We start from the raw sequence: 18,462 nt of genomic DNA on the forward strand, positions 1-18,462 counted from the left end.
ATGGGGCATGCGAGGGGAGGCTGGGGTGGGACGGGAACGGGTAAGCAGCTGCTTGGACGGCTTCCATGGGCTCAGACCGTGGAGATAACCCATGATGCAGACTTCTGCCTTCAGATACGCCAAGCCCTGAATCCCAGGTGACACCAGCTGGATGACTGGGTCTTCTCTGCCCAAACTCCTATTTCCATGGGGGTGGGGTGAGGTGGGGGTCCCCCTCTAATGAGGCCATATGTCCAAGGTAGATGGTGAACAGGAGCCTAGCAGTGAGCAGAGCAGGGGTAGCTGGCATGGGGGGGGGGCGGAACAGGCCTAATTCATCTATAGATTTGGACCCAAATCAGAGACCCAGGCTCCTCCAACACCAGTCCACCCACTTCTTGTTCCCAAGAAACATTTTCCAGCTGGAAAAGCTTCGGGTCTGGAAAAACAAGTACCGCAAGGGGAAAAGTATGAGGCGTTCTCAACTAAAGGAGCATAAAATAAAATAAAACATAAATGAAAGTGACAAATGGAGGAGGGAAGCCTGGACGATTTGCAGCAGTGGCAGCGTCCGTGTAACAACCACAATAACATCACTTGCTTGGAAACCAAGGTGTTTCAGGGAGAAGCTCATCTTCTGAAGCTGACATTAAGCAGACGTCTAGCTGAGCCCTCTTGTTCCCTCCTCCAATAATAACTCAGTTTGTGCAGGTTTTCCTTCCTCATCACTTTCCTTTCGCGGTGCAAAGAAGCACCTCTCATGAAGCCTTGGGGAAAAAAACCTCAGTGTCCCCAGCGGACATCCTGGAAGCTTTTGTCTACCTGTCCCTAGCTCGCAAAGGGCTCACAGAGAGAATCCAGCTTTAGAAAAAAAAAAAAAAGGCTCTATTGAAACAGGGCTCCTACCACGCCGTCTTGGGGACCCCAGAGTGCGTCCAGATGCCTGCAGAACTAAAGTGCCTCAAAAGTCACCTCTGGGGGTTTCGTTGTCATTTCCTATTCTGGATCCTAACTACTGAGAGCTTTCTCTCTGCGTTGCAACTGTCACCATAAAATTCTCTGGAATTCTACGGAAAGACGCCGGACTTTGATTTAATCTGCTTTTGTGGGTGAAATCTCTCCGACACACCAGGACCGTGCCAACAATGTCAAGTTGTTCAGACAATTATACACCCTGCTTAATGGTTGATAATTACACCGTTACTGGGATTGCCAAGAGAAAACAATGATTAAGACTATTTACAGCCCGCACACACAAAATCCTTCCTTCCCCTTCCCAAGCAGGCCTTGTCTTGGCCTGCACGGTGTCCATGGTAACCAAACAGGAAGCCATACCTTGAGTTAAGGCGCTTGCAATGATCATCAGGAGATCTACGCAGAGCTGGGAGGCTGGGGGAGGGGAGGGGAGGATTCTCAGCCACTGGAAACCCGTGAAAGGAGTGACTCAGCTGGAAAAGCCACATTTGTTAGAAAAAACGCCACCGGGGTTCCCTCGCGGTGGCTGACCCCAGAGGGAGGCTACTGGCTCTAATTTGGGTAAAAACACTGACCTGGATGGAGGAAACCTCCCTGTTCCCATCCCTAGAGAGGGACAGGTTTGTGCCACAGGGTCCCTGCAAAAGGAGAAAGTGAACAGAGGGCCTGTGTTGTCGGGAGGTGGTATCGGTCCCTGGTCACCCGTTTGCCCTTCCCACTTGGGTGGCGCCTCTCTCCACCAGGAACAAACACTCCCTTCTAAGGGGCTGCTACAGACCAGGAGCAAAAAAGGGTGCTGAAGACCACACCCCAGCGAGAAGGCAGGGAGGGGGCCATGGGGCCTGCCTGTCCTACTCAGCTTGGTCAGGGTAGCAGCCAGGAGATGCCGGAGAGAAGGGACCAAGGAAATGGTGGCTCTGGGGCTGCTTCTTGGATGGGGCACAGCTCCCGCTAGAGGGAGAATGGCCAGTATTTCAAACAAAAACAACAGAGGGTCCCCACAGGGTCCATCCACCTATTGGCCAGGGCCCATCCACCTATTGGCCGCCTGCTCTGTGTGGCCCTGGTGAGTGCAGGTTCTGAAGCACGAAGCCCACACGCCGGGAGCAGCTCTAAGACAGGAAAGCTCTGGCCTCTGGGTGGCATTTCATTCCTTTCTGGAAGAAAGAATCGTTCCCTGGTTTCCTGGTGACAGCTGGAGCTGTGCCACACGGACTCCTACTAACCGTCGGGCAGTGTTTGTTCCAAGGCCTTCCACTCACCCTGGTTTATCCCAGCCCCGGCGCTAAGCCTTTTGTTGCTAGCGGCCGTTTGGGACCTGCCTGCTGGGGCACACCTGCCCCGGATTTTAGTGAGAAAGGGGAGAGGATTGTGCCCAGCCCTGAAAGGGCAGCTCTGGACCCCTCCTGCTCACAGGGCTGCTGCCCAGGCCTCTCACCCCAGGGCCTCCGCTGCTCTGAGTGACCCAAGTCCGGCTGCCTTGTCACTGAGGTCAGTCCCAGGGGCCCACCAGGCCACAGTGGGTGGGAGGGGGGCAGCCCCCACCCTGTCCAGGAGTCAACCGCCTTTCCACTGCAGAAAAAAGTCCTACCCATTTTCAAAGGAGGGTCTTTTTCCCTCCAGGGGAATGAATGAAATCTGAGTGGGGGCACTGAAAGGACGGAACTTCAAGGAAGTACAATAGGGTGCAGAGAGGGCTCCCCTGGGGAGGCTGTGGTGACCACCCATGGAGACCTAGGACAGGGCACAGACATCCTGCCCAACCCCACACCCCCACCACGACCCCAGCGATCCCCAGGCTGAGGTGGGTGCTTTCTTCTTCGAGCCGTGTTCTGGGGTTCTAGGAAAGGAAGGGGGGCCAAGGTTGACTGTCCTGGGGCTTAAAGCCCAAGAAGCCCAAGGGGCCTCATCACCTGCCAGGGACAGAGCAGTGGAGGTCAGGGACACTGAGGACCCTGCCACCCCTGCCAGCGTGTGCAGCTCCTCATGCCGACAAAGCATGGTGACATAAAGCACTGCTTCCATCATCATCACCACCACCAGGAGGAGGGCGGGGCAGGCCTCCTGTCCCCACTTTACAGGACAATGCTGAGGTCCAGCAAGCCAGGTGCCCTGCCCAGGGTCCTCAGTGAGGACGGACGTTCTGACTCCCGGTCCCCGTCCCTGTCATACACAGTGCTACGACGGCCATGCGATGGGCAAGCGCGTGTGCGGGTGAGGGTGGCAGGGTGATGCGTGGGAGAAACGCACCCTGAAGGGATGCAGTCCAGCTGCTGGGCACCTGGGGAGAGACGGGGGTAGAATCCCAGTCCAGCTGACACCAGAGCTGGGAAGGACCTGGCACTCAGCGTCCAGCACCCCAACACACATGTGGGAGCCAGAATCTAAGGAAGTCAAGGACTGGCCCATGGCCGTGGAGCCAAACCAGTGGCCCAGTAAGTCCAGGACACAGGTCTCAGATGGCCGGTTCAGTGTTCTTTCCCCAGTCCCTGCCTCCGTGAGCTCCACAGCTAAGCTTTATCAGGTGTGCTGCCAACGTCTAAGGGGACCAGGGGACAGGAAGGACAATTAACTGCAAGCCCTGATGCTCACGGGGGACGAGCAACCTGGGCAGTCGGGCAGCAGTGGGTGGGAGGTGGGTCAGACCCACTGCCAGCTTTGCCCAGCCCGTTTCTGGCGGGCTGTGAAGAGACCAGGAACTACCAGGACCTATTCTATCCTGAAAAAGAAAACTAAACAGTGAGAAACCATTGCAGATCTCACACCTGCCTTTCTAGGTGCAGAGACACGTGTGCTGGCCTGTGGCCTAGGAGCTGGCCCCATGCCCTGGCCAGGAAGTCCCCTCTGTGCTCACGAGGAGGAGCTCTGCTCCATGCACAAATCGGGGGGGGGTGGGGAAGGGTCACGGGCAGAGGCAGGTACTCACCATGATGCCAGTGAGAAGACAGACACCTTTCCCACAGTATGTGTGGGGCACCATGTCCCCATAACCAATGGAAAGGAATGTGATGGAGATGAGCCACATGGCACCCAGAAAGTTACTAGTTACGTCCTGCTGGTCATGGTACCTGCCAAGGGGAAGACACGAGTTAGTCGGTGGAACTGTCATTTCCGAGAGTAAGGGCAGTGGGCAAACCTGGGTGGGGAAAGAAACGAGGCCATTTGCTAAGGCAGAGCCAGCAGCGATGGCGACACCCAGATCTCTTTAGGGGACAGAAGGTGCCACCACGCTGCCCGCCCAGCCCCCACCACACGCTTGGTCCCAGAGCTAAAATGTTGTGTCATGATTTGCACCATATTATAGACTTCCTTTTGGTGCTGGTGAAATAGCTTTGGGTGAAATCATGCAGTAATAAAATTTAGACTTTCCTTTTCAAGCCGACAGTCTAAATGCATGTGGATGTGATTAATTTGAAATCACAAGCTCCTAAACAGGGGAAATGTCAAAAAAATTAAATAAAGTCATCAAATACATTTAGCAATTTCCTGAAAGTTGATGGCTCCCCAAGACTGGCACCTCCTGGTATCTGGAGGGGGCCTGTCGGCAGCCCGGCTCGCGGAGCTGTTTCCAGGGGCGGCCGGCTCTTCACAGAGGCGCCGTCTGTACCTCTGAGGCCTCATGGCCGCCCCACCCTGGGAGGATCCAGCTGGAAACGCACATCCACCATTCCCTCTGCCCGATGTCCATGCCTTCCGTTCTTCTCCGCCCTCCCTGCACTCCCAAACACCAAGGCCTGCTGTGTGCCTGGTGCTGTCCTACAGAGACGAACAGGACTCAAGGATGCAGACATTTGCAGAAAGGTCGGTAAGTGGGTGGACGAGGCACCTTGGGGACAGGAGGGAAGGGATGGTGACCTTTGTCCCAAAAGTAGGAGGGTTAGCCAGAGGCTTAAGTTTTCCTGGTAGCCCAGGGGGTGTGCATTCCAGGCCTCAAGAACACCCTGTGAAAACCAGGGTCCCACTCAAGGGCAGTGGGTGGGCCTGGCTGCCTGGGGGTGGCAGGGCAGGTGACGGAGTATCCTCTCTCAGAATGTTCTCCACCAGGGTCAGCCTGAATGGCACCCAAGGGGCTCTGCATTTTATCCTGCTGGGATATCACTCCTTGGATAAAACCTCCCTGTCGGCTCCTTGGAGACCACCGGATGGGGACACTGAGGTGGGACACCAAACCATCCCACAGATTGAACAGAAAGCCAGGCAGGAACCCTCATCCACAGAACTGGGTTACCAAGGAACTTACTATGTAACACACACACTGGGGACGTGCTGGGGATGGGGTCTGGCACATGGAGGCCCCCAGAAGATGTCAGTTACTGTCTTCTGTGCTATCCCCGCCCCACAGGGTCCAGTGCCCAGTGGGAAATCGGCAAATGTTGTTTTTCCTCCCCTGTCCCCTAGGTCAGGTATGCAGAAAAGGCTGTAGGTACAAGAGCATCTGGAGATGGGCCTGCAAGGAGGCAGAAGCTGTTAGTCAGCAAGGAGGTGGCGGCCCATGAGTCGGGGAACCCCTGGGGCACGATGTAATGGACACCATTTATTGGCTCCCACTGTCCTACTGGGAGTCACACAGCACAACCTACTGCGTGGCTGGCACTTGGTATACAAACACTCTAATTCTCACAACATCCTGTAAAGTATGTTCACAGGTAGGCAGCTGGAAGCACAGAGGCTTTGAGTGACTTGCCCGAGGACACACAGGAAGTAGGCAAAGCAAGGCCCATGCTCTTTTCGCTGTTCTGCTCAGCCTCAGAGAGGTGGGGGCAACTGCTGTGTGCCTTGGGGGTGAGGAGGAGGAAGTTTCAGCGAGAGGAGAACACCTGGGCTCCAGCAGCTGGCGGCGAGGTGGCTTTGGAAACCAGGGCTCGGATTTTGGAAGGTCTTGAATTCCCCGGTGAGAGGTTTGGACTTGGTCTGAGAGGCCTCGGAAGTGATTCCAGGCTCCTGGGCACGGTGACAGGTGGTGAGCAAGATGCTTGAAAAGATGGAACGCAGAGGTGGGGTAGCCAGGTGAATAGCAGGTGTGCGGGGCCAGGTGAGAGGTGCAGGTGCAGCCTTCGTCACTCACGAGAGCCTGGCTCGATAGACCCGTGAGCACCTCATGGGTGGCTGTCCAGCCCCAACCTGAGTCCACTACCAGCAACTAGAGGGGGAGGCATTAGCCTTCTCATAATTGTCCGTACAGGGCCTGCGTGCCTGGACTCCAAGGCCATCTGAAGAGCAGACAAGGCCTCCCAAAAGCTGGTAAGACGCCTCCCTGCCCTTCTACCTGCTTGCCCCTCCCCAGCGATGCTCTGTGGGTACCCTCAGGGCGCCCTGGCTGGTTGACTCTGCCAGTTTCCTGGGGGCCGGGCCCATGTCTGCTCATCTGACCATGGCCACGGGGGGCTACGTAGGCAGATGGTGCCCCCCTCTGATCCCCAAGATGGCGTGCACCCACCCCATCTCGGCTCTGACGTGGTCTTGGGTGGGTGGCCTGGGGGCTCTGCCAGGCCCTCAGGCCACCACAGTCCCCTCGACTCCCAGCATGCTCTCAGCAAGGAGGGATGGTGGCTGACGCTGGCGCTCAGAGCCATGTGAGGTGTGGTGGGACTCCCTCCCTGCAGGGATGGACTTGGGAGCCTGTGACACAGCAAGACGGCTCCACGCCACAAGCCAGCAGCACGTAAGCACAAGGTGGAGAGTCGGAGCGGGCACCCGTTCACCAGAGTGCACTTCTTGGAAGAAGTCTTGGGTCCGGTCTGAGGACAGCAAGGTTGGGGCGGTGTGGAGGGAGGAAGTCAGCGGGCCATCTTGGCTGGGCTCACCTGGCTTCAAGCCCCAGTTCCACCTTACACGCTTCATGGCTGTGACCAAGGGACTTCACCTCTCTGCGAGCCAGTTTCCTTATCTGCTGATGGGAGGATTAAGGGAAATAATCCACCAGCAACATTAGCACCGTGCTTGGCCCTGAGTAAATAAATGTCAGCTGTTGCTGAGAAGCACAGGGGTTATCAGTCCCAGAAAGAGTCTACAGAAAAATACAGGATTGCCGGGAGCGGGGTCCCAACACGGGCGCGATGAAGACGCCTGGACGTTCAGGCTGGAGAACTATTTGATGACAGGGATGAAAGGAACCTCTTGGAAGTCGTTTAACAAAGAAGAGACACGAGACACTTGGTATCTGAAGCGATTCTCCTAGCAGCTACATGCAAGACTGATTGAAGAGGGCAGGCCCCCGACAGAGAGAATGTCTAGAAAGTTTGCAGGTGCCCAAGGAGGAGGTGTGGAGAGCCTTGAATGCCGAACCAGGGGGGTTGAGTTTAGTTTGCAGCCTCTCTTCCATGAACATTATTGGTTTTGCTGGGCATGTGGGTCTCCACGGTCCTCCTTTGCTTGCAAAGCCTGAGGCTTACGCTGGTGATCCCTGGCTGCTCAGCTGTGCTCAGGACTATGGGCCATCTTAGTTCTACGTGGGCTCTGAGGCCATGAGATTGGAGCTCAGCGTGGAATTAGATATACAGCAGCAAGCAACCTGTCTCTTTCTTTCGGAAGCTGATGTTTGATTGACTGCTTTACTTTTCTCTAACTTCCCTTTATGTTCTCTTGGGTTTCTTTTTCTTTTACCATATAAAACCCTATTCGTGCTAACTATATGTGCTGATGGGAGGGAGAGGCACCTCTGGAGGGTGCCATCCGTTCATTGTTTGTCAATCTTCAACCATCCCTCCTCCGGCAGGGGCTACTGCAGGTGCCGCGATGAATCGGACACACGCCCCACTCTCCCAGGGCTCGAAGCATCGTCATGGAGATAAGACACGCGTGCAACTCGCCAAGCAGGAAGTGATGAGTGAGAGAGTGGGCTGGTGACTCAGACTGTGGGAGTGGGGAGGAGGGAGAAATGATTTCCAAGCCTATTCACAATTTTAGAGTGGTTTACACTTGTCACAAGTTCACATACGAATTTCATGCTATTTTTTACAATCGAGGATTTTTTTTGGGGGGGGAATAGTTTCATGCTTTTCTTAAAGGGCTAAGAAGGAAAAGGTGTAGTTTTTTGGGGGTATTATAGTTATTCATTTATCATTAAGGTGTGGACTATGGTTTTTTTTTCACTTTTTTTTTAAAGATTTTTTTATTGGGGAATTGGGGGGATGGGAACAGTGCTGGGGAATTGGGGGAAGGGGAACAGACAAGTTGCTGTCATTTTGTTCTTCAGTCTAGTTGTGGAGGACGTTGCTTCACTGGCCCAAGTTGGCACCATCATTGCGCTCTTCCCGGGCGAGGCAGATCAGTCCCCGGCTTCTGGACGGCCACTCACTGTGGCTGCTGGCCGCTCACGCTGGCTGCTGACTACATACGGCAGCCCATGGCAACCCACTGCCACAGGGACTGCAGCCTATGCCGTCGCCGGTGACTCACGGCAGCCCAGCTCCAGGTTGAGCTGTTGTTCAGCATCTTAGCTGTGGAGGGCAGTGTCACTGGCCCTCATATGTGGGATCCGAACCGGGGCCCTCTGGCATCCCAAGCCAGTTCTTAACCATCGCACCACTCAGCCAGCCCTTTTTTCACTTTTTAATACTATGAAATAAATGATAGATATGAATTATTGTAGGACTGCGTAAATGGTGGATTAAACACACATGCTGTTTTGGCCCCCTTCTCAAATCCCTCACAACTAACAGTTTGTCCCCTGCTTTTAAAAATAAGCAGACAGCCAGGAATCCCCAGGCAGCTGACAATCTCTAACACTAAAGACACAGACCAAATCAGTCAATTACACAAAGAAACTGTTTCTTGATCAAACAGACCATGCACAGAGACAAGCTCTTGAAAAAAATCTTACAATTAACATCGTAAGAGAGAGAAAACAAGATAGTGGACCCATGGGGCAAGAGTGGCTATACCAAAAAACCTTTCCTGGAGACTGGGAGATAAACTGGCAGAGGCTCTCAGAGGATAGGAAAAGACAGAGAAAGGAATGAAAATAGGAGAGAAAATAGGAAACTGGTCTACCAATTCAAATAATAATAGTTTCAGAAAGAGAGAACTTGGTGGGGGGGGGAAGGAGGGGAAGGAGGAAAAGGAGACAGAGAATAAAAGAGGAAAAAAAATCATTAAAAAAATCATTTAGAAAACTTTCCCAGGGGCCGGCAGAGTGGCTCAGTTGGTCAAGAACACAAGCTCTGAGCAACAGGGCCGCCGGTTCAATTCCCACATGGGTCAGTGACGCTGTGCACAAGCTGAGCTGTCGCTGAGCTGCCAACAGGTGGCAGGATGGCTCAGCTGGTGTAACAACAAGATTGCCTGTTCCATGGTGGGCTACGCCTGCCTACAACTAAGACTGAACTCGGCACCTTGAGCTGAGCTGCTGCCTGAATGGCTCAGTGGATAGAGCGTGCGCTCTTAACAACAAGGCTGCTGGTTCAACTCCCACATGGGATGGTGGCTACGCCCACATGCAACTCAGATTGTAACACAGCCCCTTGAGCTTAGAGGCCACGAGCTGCCAACAGGCAGCCAGATGGCGACTGGTGCCCTGCACAACAAAGATTGAAGAACAACAACTTGGCTGGTCCCCTTCCCCAATTCCCCAACACTGTTCCCCTCTCCTAATTCCCCAATAAAATCTTTGAAAAAAAAATTTCCCAGAACTGAAGGACGCAAGTTTCTAGACCAAGGGCCCACTGTCACCAGCACCGTGGATGAAAATAGACTCGTAAGGAGGCACATTATTGTGAAATTTTAGAACACCAAGGGGAAGGAGGTGATTCTAGAATCTTACAGAGAGAGAGAGAGAGAGAGAGAGAGAGAGAGAGAGAGAGAGAGAGAGAGAGAGAGAGAGAGATATGCTGATCAAATATGAAGAACCAGAAAGCTGAGTGACTCTGGACTTTTTCACAGGAACACTGGAAGCTAGAGGGCCATGGAAGAAAGCCTTCAAAATCCTGAAGAAAAATGATCTCCAAAGCAGAATTCTCAACCACCCAAAACGTGAGTTCGGTCTGAGAGTGGAATGAAGACGTTTTCAGATGTGCAAGGCTCTCGAAGATTTGCCTCCTCTGCATCCTTTCTTAGGAAGCCACAGGAGGCTGGATGTCCCCAAAACAAAGGACTGCACTAAAAAGGACGAAGTGGGGGGCTGGAGGAAACAAGAGCCGTGGAGGAGAGGGGCCCAGGGGGAAGGCGGCATGGAGGGCATCGGTCCAGGCGGGGGCAGGACGGAAGGCTGGGGGAGACACAGCCCCAAGAAGAAAAAAATCGATAGAAAGCCTGAGTCTGGAGTTGACTGAGCAATAAACACACAGAAAGCTAAGCAAATGAACAAATGTGATAATTACCCAGGATAAACAAAAACTTCTGCAGGAAAGGAACAGTTATTCTTTACTACAAGGCTTGCCTATGAATAGAGTCAAATCAGCGCTGACTGAATCATACAAACACCAATTACTGACCTAACCCCAATATAATATAATTATGAAAGGAGGACGGGGGAACAGGAAGAGTCCAAGGGGCAGAAAGGGAGCTAACTTCTCATCTTCCGGAGTCAGAAGGGAATAGATGAGGCCGAAACCCAAGCAGCCAAAAGTAGCCATGCGAGCATGTTATTTACGGACGCAAAGGTAAATACTAACATCAGTTGGCAAAAGGAGGTAGACTTGGCCACCTCTGGAGAAGGGAAATGAGAAGAACTGGTGGAGGGCAGCAAATACCACAGAACCATCGGCTCGAAAGTGTATGTGTGCATAACGTCCATAATACAAACATAAAACCAAACCTGAGAGAAAGAAATCCAAAATACACATCACGTAAAATGAAGTTATGAAGCATGAACATAAAATAAGCATTCCTGCACTCACTATCCAACCCCGCCTGGTTGAATCTACTTACATGTTCTCTCCAAAGCCCTCCCAGTTGTCCCCCTTCCCCCCTGGACCGCCCCCCTCCACACACACACACACACACACACACACACAAGATAATCAACATTCTGAATTTCGTGTTTAGTGTGGCCTTGTTTTCTGCACAGTGCTCCCACACAGCTGTGCATCCCTAAACCTTCAGCCAGTGGTACCTGTGTAAGCTGCCCCCGAGTTCCTGACCCATAGCAACGGCGAGAGAGTAAATGTTTGTGGTTTTAAGCTGCTAAGTCATGGGGCAACTTGTTATACAGCAATGGATGATGAATATAATAAACTTCCACAGGTTGCTTTTGTTCTACTCAACATACATGTTGAAACATATATACGATGTGGTGATCCCGTATTTTCATTCCTCCGCTGTGTTTCATCATTTGACTATAACATAACTTATTTATTCGTTCACCTACTGATGAACATCGGGTGGCTTCCAGGTTTTCCCTCCAATATAGCTACCAAATGCTTCATCGTAGCTCCTGCCTGTGTAAGAGATTCCCTAAAACACATCTAAGAGCAGGTCTGCTGGTTTGTAGGGTATATACATATTTAACTAATTAGAAAATGCCGTGTTGTTTTCCAAAATGGCGGTACCATGGCGCTTCCGTCAGCAGTGGCTAAGCGTTCCTATGGCTTCATATCCTCATCAACACTTGTCATTATCTGACTTTACTTTTGGCCAAATTAGCGGGTAAATCGGTAGCTCGTGCTTTTACTTTGCATTTCCGTAATAAGAGCTTGAGTATTCTTTCGTGTGTTTATTGGTCATTCATGTTTCCTCTTCCATGAAGAATTATTCATGACTTTTGCCCATTTTTCTATTGGTTTGTTTTTGTCCTTTTTTTTTTTTTTCTTATTGATTCTAAGAGTTCTTTATATGCCCTAGAAGAGAAGAACTTTGTCAGGTTTTATGTTGCAGATACCGTCTTCTAGTTTGTGTCTGGTCTTTTTATTTTCTTTATAGTGTTTCACGGATTTAGTATTTTCTTTATAGAATTCCTTAAAGTATTTTTGATGAATGAAAGCTTTGAATTTTAGTGTATCATCCTTTTCACTTTTAATTAGTGACTTGTACATGTTTGAAGGAATCCTTCCCTACCTGCAGACTTATTTTCAGGGTTTCCAAATGTTGCCTTTCATTTAAGTCTTTAATGCACCTGGAACTTGTGTATGGCGTGAGGTAGGGATACGACTTCCTTTTTTTCATATGTATAACGAATCATGCCAGCCCCGCTTAATGAGCAGTCCATCCTTTTTCCCACTGACTCTCAATGCCTCCTTTGTCATATAGATTACACGTGGAAGTGATGCTATTTCTGGGTTCTCTATTTTGCTCCTTTGGCCTGTTTGTCTAATGTTGGAGTTATATGCTAGTCTGCTTTGTAGCCCATTCTAGGTCTCATCTCAGAGCCTACCACATAACTGTTGCTCAGTAAATATCTGTGGAACGAATACGGCCTGCCTGGTGTCTTTCCTGCCCCTCTGTGGAAGCGACGCTTGCTTCAGTAACAGAGGGAAGCGTGTGAAGGTGACTTCAGCTGTTCTCCTCGGCAGATAAACTGTGTCAAAGTGGCTGCCAAATATCTTGGGCTTGGAGTCAGTTCTCGCCATTAATAAGGACTCAGCTTCTTGACAGTAGCTGTGACCTAACTCTTTCCTCATGGATCTTAGGGATTTGACGGCTCTCGCCATGTGTCCTGGGTCTGAATTGTCTGTTGGGAATTTGCGGGAATCAAGCCAGGCCTTCCGCAGAACTGCAGCCAAGCGGATCGCTTTGTCTCCACCTTGCAGTCACTCCCCAGCCTCACGCGGTCAGAGCCCTGTTCCCACTGAGCTGTGGACCCTGTGCTTGCTAAAGATCTCCAAGGAAACCCCTAACTACATGCACCTGACTTGACCTTAGGGCCTTTGACCCCACTGGAGCCCCCATCCTCACAACCTCCGTTGGCAGCTTCAGTGGCTCGCTCTCCTCCTGCTCTGACCTTCCTTGACTTCTTCCTCTGGCCTCCTCATTCGTGTGGCTGTGCCCCCAGCTTGCCTGGTACATACACCTTTCTTCCCTGTCACGCCCGCCACTGTCCTCGCCGATCCCTTCTCACGGATTCTTCAAGACCCAGCTCAAATCTGACTCCAAGCTGCCCAGCCAAAGCGAGCCCTTTGCCTCCGACCCTCACACCATTCAGCCTGAGTGTTCTCCCCTGGCTGCCTCACACTGTCCTGTGTAGGACACACCAGGCTCTTTGTCGTCGTGGCTGAATGCACGGACTCCAGGGCCAGACCACCTACGACGTTTGAATCCAGGTTTTGCCCCTTAGGATCTGCATGACCTTGTCCTCCGTTTTCCCACCGGTAAAAAGGGGATAATACGCGCACTAACTCACATACTGTCAGGGTTCAGTAAGCTGATATTTCTAAACTATCTGTCACACTAAAATAATGGCCCCTGTTGTGCTCTTACCAACGTGCGTGTATAAGTCGAGCATTGGCATAGCAGAAAGAATGCAGGGTCTGCAGCCGAAAGACTGCTTTTCACGCCCTCGTGGCTTTGCGACCTTGAACAAATCACTTCACTGTCTCAGGGACCGTTTCCTCTCCGGGGAAGCAGGGTGTAATAACGTGGCCCTGCCTATCTCACTGCGCTGTGGCTGCTGTGACCGGGAGTGAATGAGGGAGGGCTATGTCAGCCTTGACCATGTGACACAGACAGAGGCCTGAGGCTGCCTCTCCCAGAGCCTCCCACCTGGCCCATCTCCCCCGGGGTCTTCCTCCTCGTGACAAGGGCAGCCTCACGGGACAAGGAGGGAGAGCGGGCGGCACACCTGCCACGCAGGAAAAAGGTCATAATTCCTGCTAATTCTCCTTCCACTCATCCTTTCCCACTTTCTGGGTTGACCACGGCCCCTTCCCTGTGTACGGTTTACGGTTTGAACCCCTTTTCTCTATCCAATCCTGTGTGCTCCACCTTCAAAACATGTCCAGAATCTGGCCACTCCCCACCATCTATGCGGCTACCACCTGGTCCAGGCCCTGTCCTCTCACCTGGACACCGCAGGAGTCACCTAATGGATCTCCCTGTTTCTCACTGTACAGCCCCGCCCACCACCCCACTAACAGCAGTCAGAGTGGTCCTGTCAAAAGGTCAGACAGACCTTGTCCCTCTCTGTTCAACACCCCGTGCACCCCTCAGAACAAAAGCCGAAGTCCTCATGGGGGCCTATAATGGCCTAAAGACACCCCTTTCCCGCCCTGGGGGCCTCTTTGCCATCTCCCGTCTCCCACCAGCCACCTCCTCACCGGCCCCGGTCCTGCCATCTGGTGTCACAGTTCTATCCACATCCCAGCTGGACTCCTGTCTCAGCATCTGGGTACATGCTGTCCCTTCTACCCGGAAGGCTCTCGCCCCAGGTAATTCCAGGCCTTCGCTCAAACGTCAGCTTCTCTGACCAGCGTTTAAAACTACACCATACCCCATCTGCCTTTCCTGTGTCACTTTTCTCCACGTGTGTATCACTGCCTGACGTAACATCTACATGGCTTATTTGTGTGTTTACGGACCGCCAACCCCCATTAGAATATAAGCTTCATGAAGAAAGGGACTTTTCGTGCTTTGTCGACTGCTGTATCTCTCGATCAATATCAATATCAATTTGGTGAATGAATGAAGAATCTCATCTTGTCTTTATCACAAGCCAGCGGGACCAGGTGAGCAGGACAGGGGCTGTTAACGCGGCTTTGTAACGAAGTGAGTGGTGAGAAGCTTGAGAGAGTTACTGACTAACGAACTTGTCACAGAGAGTAAATGAAAAAGCTGAAACCCATAATTTTTCTGACTGTCAAGACCGCCACGGTGGTGAGCAGGGCATGCAGCGGGGCATGGCGGCAGCGTCTGTGTGCCTGGCAGGGACCAGCCTGTCCCCGCTTGGCAAAGCACCTGCCAGTAGGAGGACAATGGCCCTGTGTGTGGCTGGTGAGCACCAGGCTGGACAGGGAGACTGAGAGACTCTTACTGAAGTGGGACATTGTCCTGGGTTTGGCTCCCACCCTACCGCCACCCTAGTGTAGGCTCCAACACCGTCAACTCCTCCATTATCAAGTGTCCTCCGCGGGTGAGGGCGTGGGAGTCTAGCTTTGGGCAGGAAAATCGCCATTTCTTAAGGGTATTATACGCCTTGGTTTAGGAGGATTTCAGAAATGCCTCAGGTTTGGGAAAGAGCACCGCTGAAGTTCAAAGTCAGCTGAGGAATAAACGGCTTCGGGCGACTTCAGAGCCAGGACGGCTCATTCCAGCCACAGGTGAATTCACATCAAGGCAAGAAAAAAAAAAAGTTTCTTTCTTTTCTTAAAAACAATTGCCTTTCTAAACATCATCTTAAAATGTGAAATCGATGACTTTGAAGAGCCGAGGCTGACCACAAGCCCGTGATGATGTGTGCGATACAGGAAGCCCCCCCTCATCGGCCTCATTCCTGTAGCCACTGTCCTATTTTTTAAGAGCTGGCTTTGAATTTAGGAAAATAAAGACATTTCCTTCCACCAGGTAATTCAAGGCAACAGCCCTGGGTCCCTCCGAGACATGTCTAAATCTAGTCTTTTATTTCCAGCCCCAGTGACTAAACAGCATGGGTGCAAGGTCTCAGTTAGTTTTAAAAGGGGAGAGAAAACCACCAAAACACGACAGCTCCAACCAACGGGCTGCAACTGGCGGTCAGACACGGCTGGTGTGGCGTGTTCTCCCCGAGGCGGTGGCATGCGTGCATTGCCAAGTTGTGGAAGAGTCAGGACATCTGGCTCGTGTCACACATCTGGGTGCAGTGTCTCCACAGGCCTCAGTGGGAAGTCTGAAGAGGGACACGCCAGTCCGCTCTCCTCAGCATGTTTCTCTTCTCTTGTTCAGCTACGGTGTTTTGTTCAACGTCTCCACTTTGCACATGGATGTGCCATGAGAGGAGAGGCAGCTGCCATTTCTCCCCACAGTCCATTTCCTTCAGAAAGGGGAACGCTGTCAGCCTCTTTGAACGGTTATTAAATTAAAAACCAGATGGCTCATCTGGCAAATCCTTCTGAGTCAGTTTCTCTCTTTGCAATGTTTTCTTTCGTCTTATTAAAAAATATTTCCATGTTTCCCGATTTGGAAATGATTAATAAAAATGCACGGAAATGGAGACAAACAATATGTTTGGAAGAAGCACTGTTCCCATGGGAAGCATGTCTTCCACGGTATTGGAGGCTGGTGTGGCGGAGCGGGGCTGGGGTTTCAGGTCCGGCCCCGTCACCGTTACAGCATGGCCTTGGTCGGACGCTTACCTCTCCTTGTGTCAGGCTTTCCTTCTGTAAAATGAAGCGTTTTGTAAAACAGCTCTCATGGGATCGTGCTGTTGGTTCAATAACAAATGTAAAACCGGGCATAGCACCTGGCACGTCTTTGGGGCTTAATGGATGAGCTTATTCAGTTCATAGTTACGCATGAGCTCCTACTATGCACCAGGCTTCCCAGAACTCACAGTGCAGTGAACAAGGCTGACGCCAAGCAACACGACAACAAAGAAAAGGTCGCGTTACAGTTGAAACAAGTGGGGGTGGGGCATAGCATGGGTGCTCTTAGCAGGGACCTTCTCTGAGGACACAACATGGCGGGCTGGGGTGGGGGTGCTCCGGGCGGGCAGACTAGCTCTGGAGACGGAGACCCGCAGGAGCAGCGGACCACGGAGGGAGAGGCAGGGCCCGTAAAAAGGTGCTTTCTCGAAGTCGCCCGCACTGGGATGTGATGGGTGGCGCTAAGGGATCGACACACTGGCACTGACACTGGCACTGGCACCGGCATCCCTGGGCCCTCGGTTCCCCTCTGCACCCTCCTCTACGTTTCTTTCCATTGGCGCTCTGCTCTGTCTTCTCTCTTGTCCGTCTTTCTCTTTCCCTCCTGGAGACACTGCCTTGGCCTCTTTTTATCTTGTTTCCCTTTCACTGGCTCACCCTCTCTCTCACCCCGTCCTGTGAGGGCCCACAGTGGGAAGCCCACCACGAGGGGGCTGACAGTCGCTGTGGGGACACCAGTCGTTGCTGCAGGGTGGTTTCGCTTCCCCGGCAGGTTGGTATTAATATTTCACACCTCCCCGTGGCTGGGTACCGATAACACAAGATGAAGCCACACAGGGTCCCTGCTTGGGGAGCCCCCAGCAGAGTCAGGGTCCTGTGATGTGAAGTGGGAGGGCTGCACGGAGTAGAGACACGCACCCTCTTCCCCTGGGGGGCCGCAGATGCAGCACCTGCTCGTCTAGTGATCACATGCTCCTCGCAGTTTCACTGCCATCGCCCAGACCTCTGAAATGGCCGCAACCGCCCCTCTGACCTGCAGACCCACCCTGTATCCTCCTGCCCACGTGGAACAGCTCTGGGGGGACAGCAGTTCAGTTATGCTCAACTTATCCAGAACCCTGCTCATCACCTGCCCTCTCCCTAATGCGCGGGTCCCCTCCACACCCACACCTGCCCTCTTCCTCCTGAACCTCCCGTGTGTGGGCACGACCAGAACATTGGGTATTGTCCTCAAGCCTCTTCCACCATCACCCCACATCCAATGAGTCAGTCCTGTCGATTTCAGCTCCTCTAGTTCTTTCAAACCTGCCCCTGACTCCCCATCCCAGCCACCACCTCCCCGGTGGAGGCAGCCTCCTGTCCCCTGTCCCTTATCACTGCAGCAGTGTCCCCAGCTGGTCTCCTTATCTCATGGTCATCCTGGTGTTCCCCTCAAACCCGCCTCCACACTGCAGCTCAAAACCACCAGAGCTCCCACTGGCCTAGGGAGAGGGGAGGACAGGCGCGTTCTGAGCCTCAGGGTGGAAACATCCTGCCGTACACAGACCCTCTATCTAGGACTAACAGCCGTGGAAGCACTGACATTTGTCAGTGATCTAGTGTTTTGTGTCAAGCGTACGTTCAAGGCTGTCCCTATGATAACATCGCTCCGCCTTCTTGTAGTCTGATGTGTTTTCTTCAGTGACAAGAAAGGGGCGGCACCCCGGCCAGCCTGGTGGAAATGACTGATGACCTGGGCACGCCCACAGCACCAGTCGGATGTCTGAGTGCCATCTCTCCTGCATCGCCAGACTAAGACACAAGTAAATAAATAAGGTTGAGAACTGTTGTCTTTGATAGAGGATTAAGTCCGAACTCCTTAAGCGGCTGAAAGAGGCCGGGGCCCTGCCTCTAACCTTGAGTGCAGCTGAGCCCCTGGCAAGCAACTGCTTATTCTCTCTCCCACTCGGTGCTCCCCCCACCTCTGACCCTCTCTCTGGAGTCCCCTCAGGCCCAGAAAGTCACCTCCTCCAGAAAGCCTTCCTGGATCTAGCTCCCTCTGTAGAGCTCCCTTAGCCGGCACGCTCCTCCCTGTCACCTCCTACCAGGAGATCTATTGATCTGTTGTGTCCTTGCTCCTGGGGCTTGCTTGCCCTTCTGCACGGCCCAGGCCAGCCCAGGTGGCCAGGCACTTGGAGGAAATTTAGCAAACGTGCTGACGGACACAGGGAGTGAAGGGGGCTACAGGGCGGTGACATGTAAGCCTGGTCTCATCTTGCCCCTCTGTGGGCCTCTGCGGCTGCTATCTTTGGTTTTCATTCAG

General features: G+C 52.6%; 1 protein-coding gene across 1 annotated transcript in view; it reads right to left on the reverse strand.

Moving 5' to 3' along the window:
- Positions 1-18,462, reverse strand: part of KCNN3 (potassium calcium-activated channel subfamily N member 3) — a 75,909-nt gene that overhangs the window by 27,958 nt on the left and 29,489 nt on the right. The window contains exon 3 of the mRNA XM_019662673.1: positions 3,881-4,022. Coding sequence (XP_019518218.1) covers positions 3,881-4,022 — 142 coding nt within the window. The remainder of the gene's footprint in view (positions 1-3,880; positions 4,023-18,462) is intronic.

The sequence above is a fragment of the Hipposideros armiger genome, unplaced genomic scaffold (assembly GCF_001890085.2).
Source record: "Hipposideros armiger isolate ML-2016 unplaced genomic scaffold, ASM189008v1 scaffold_378, whole genome shotgun sequence".
Taxonomy (NCBI): domain Eukaryota; kingdom Metazoa; phylum Chordata; class Mammalia; order Chiroptera; family Hipposideridae; genus Hipposideros; species Hipposideros armiger.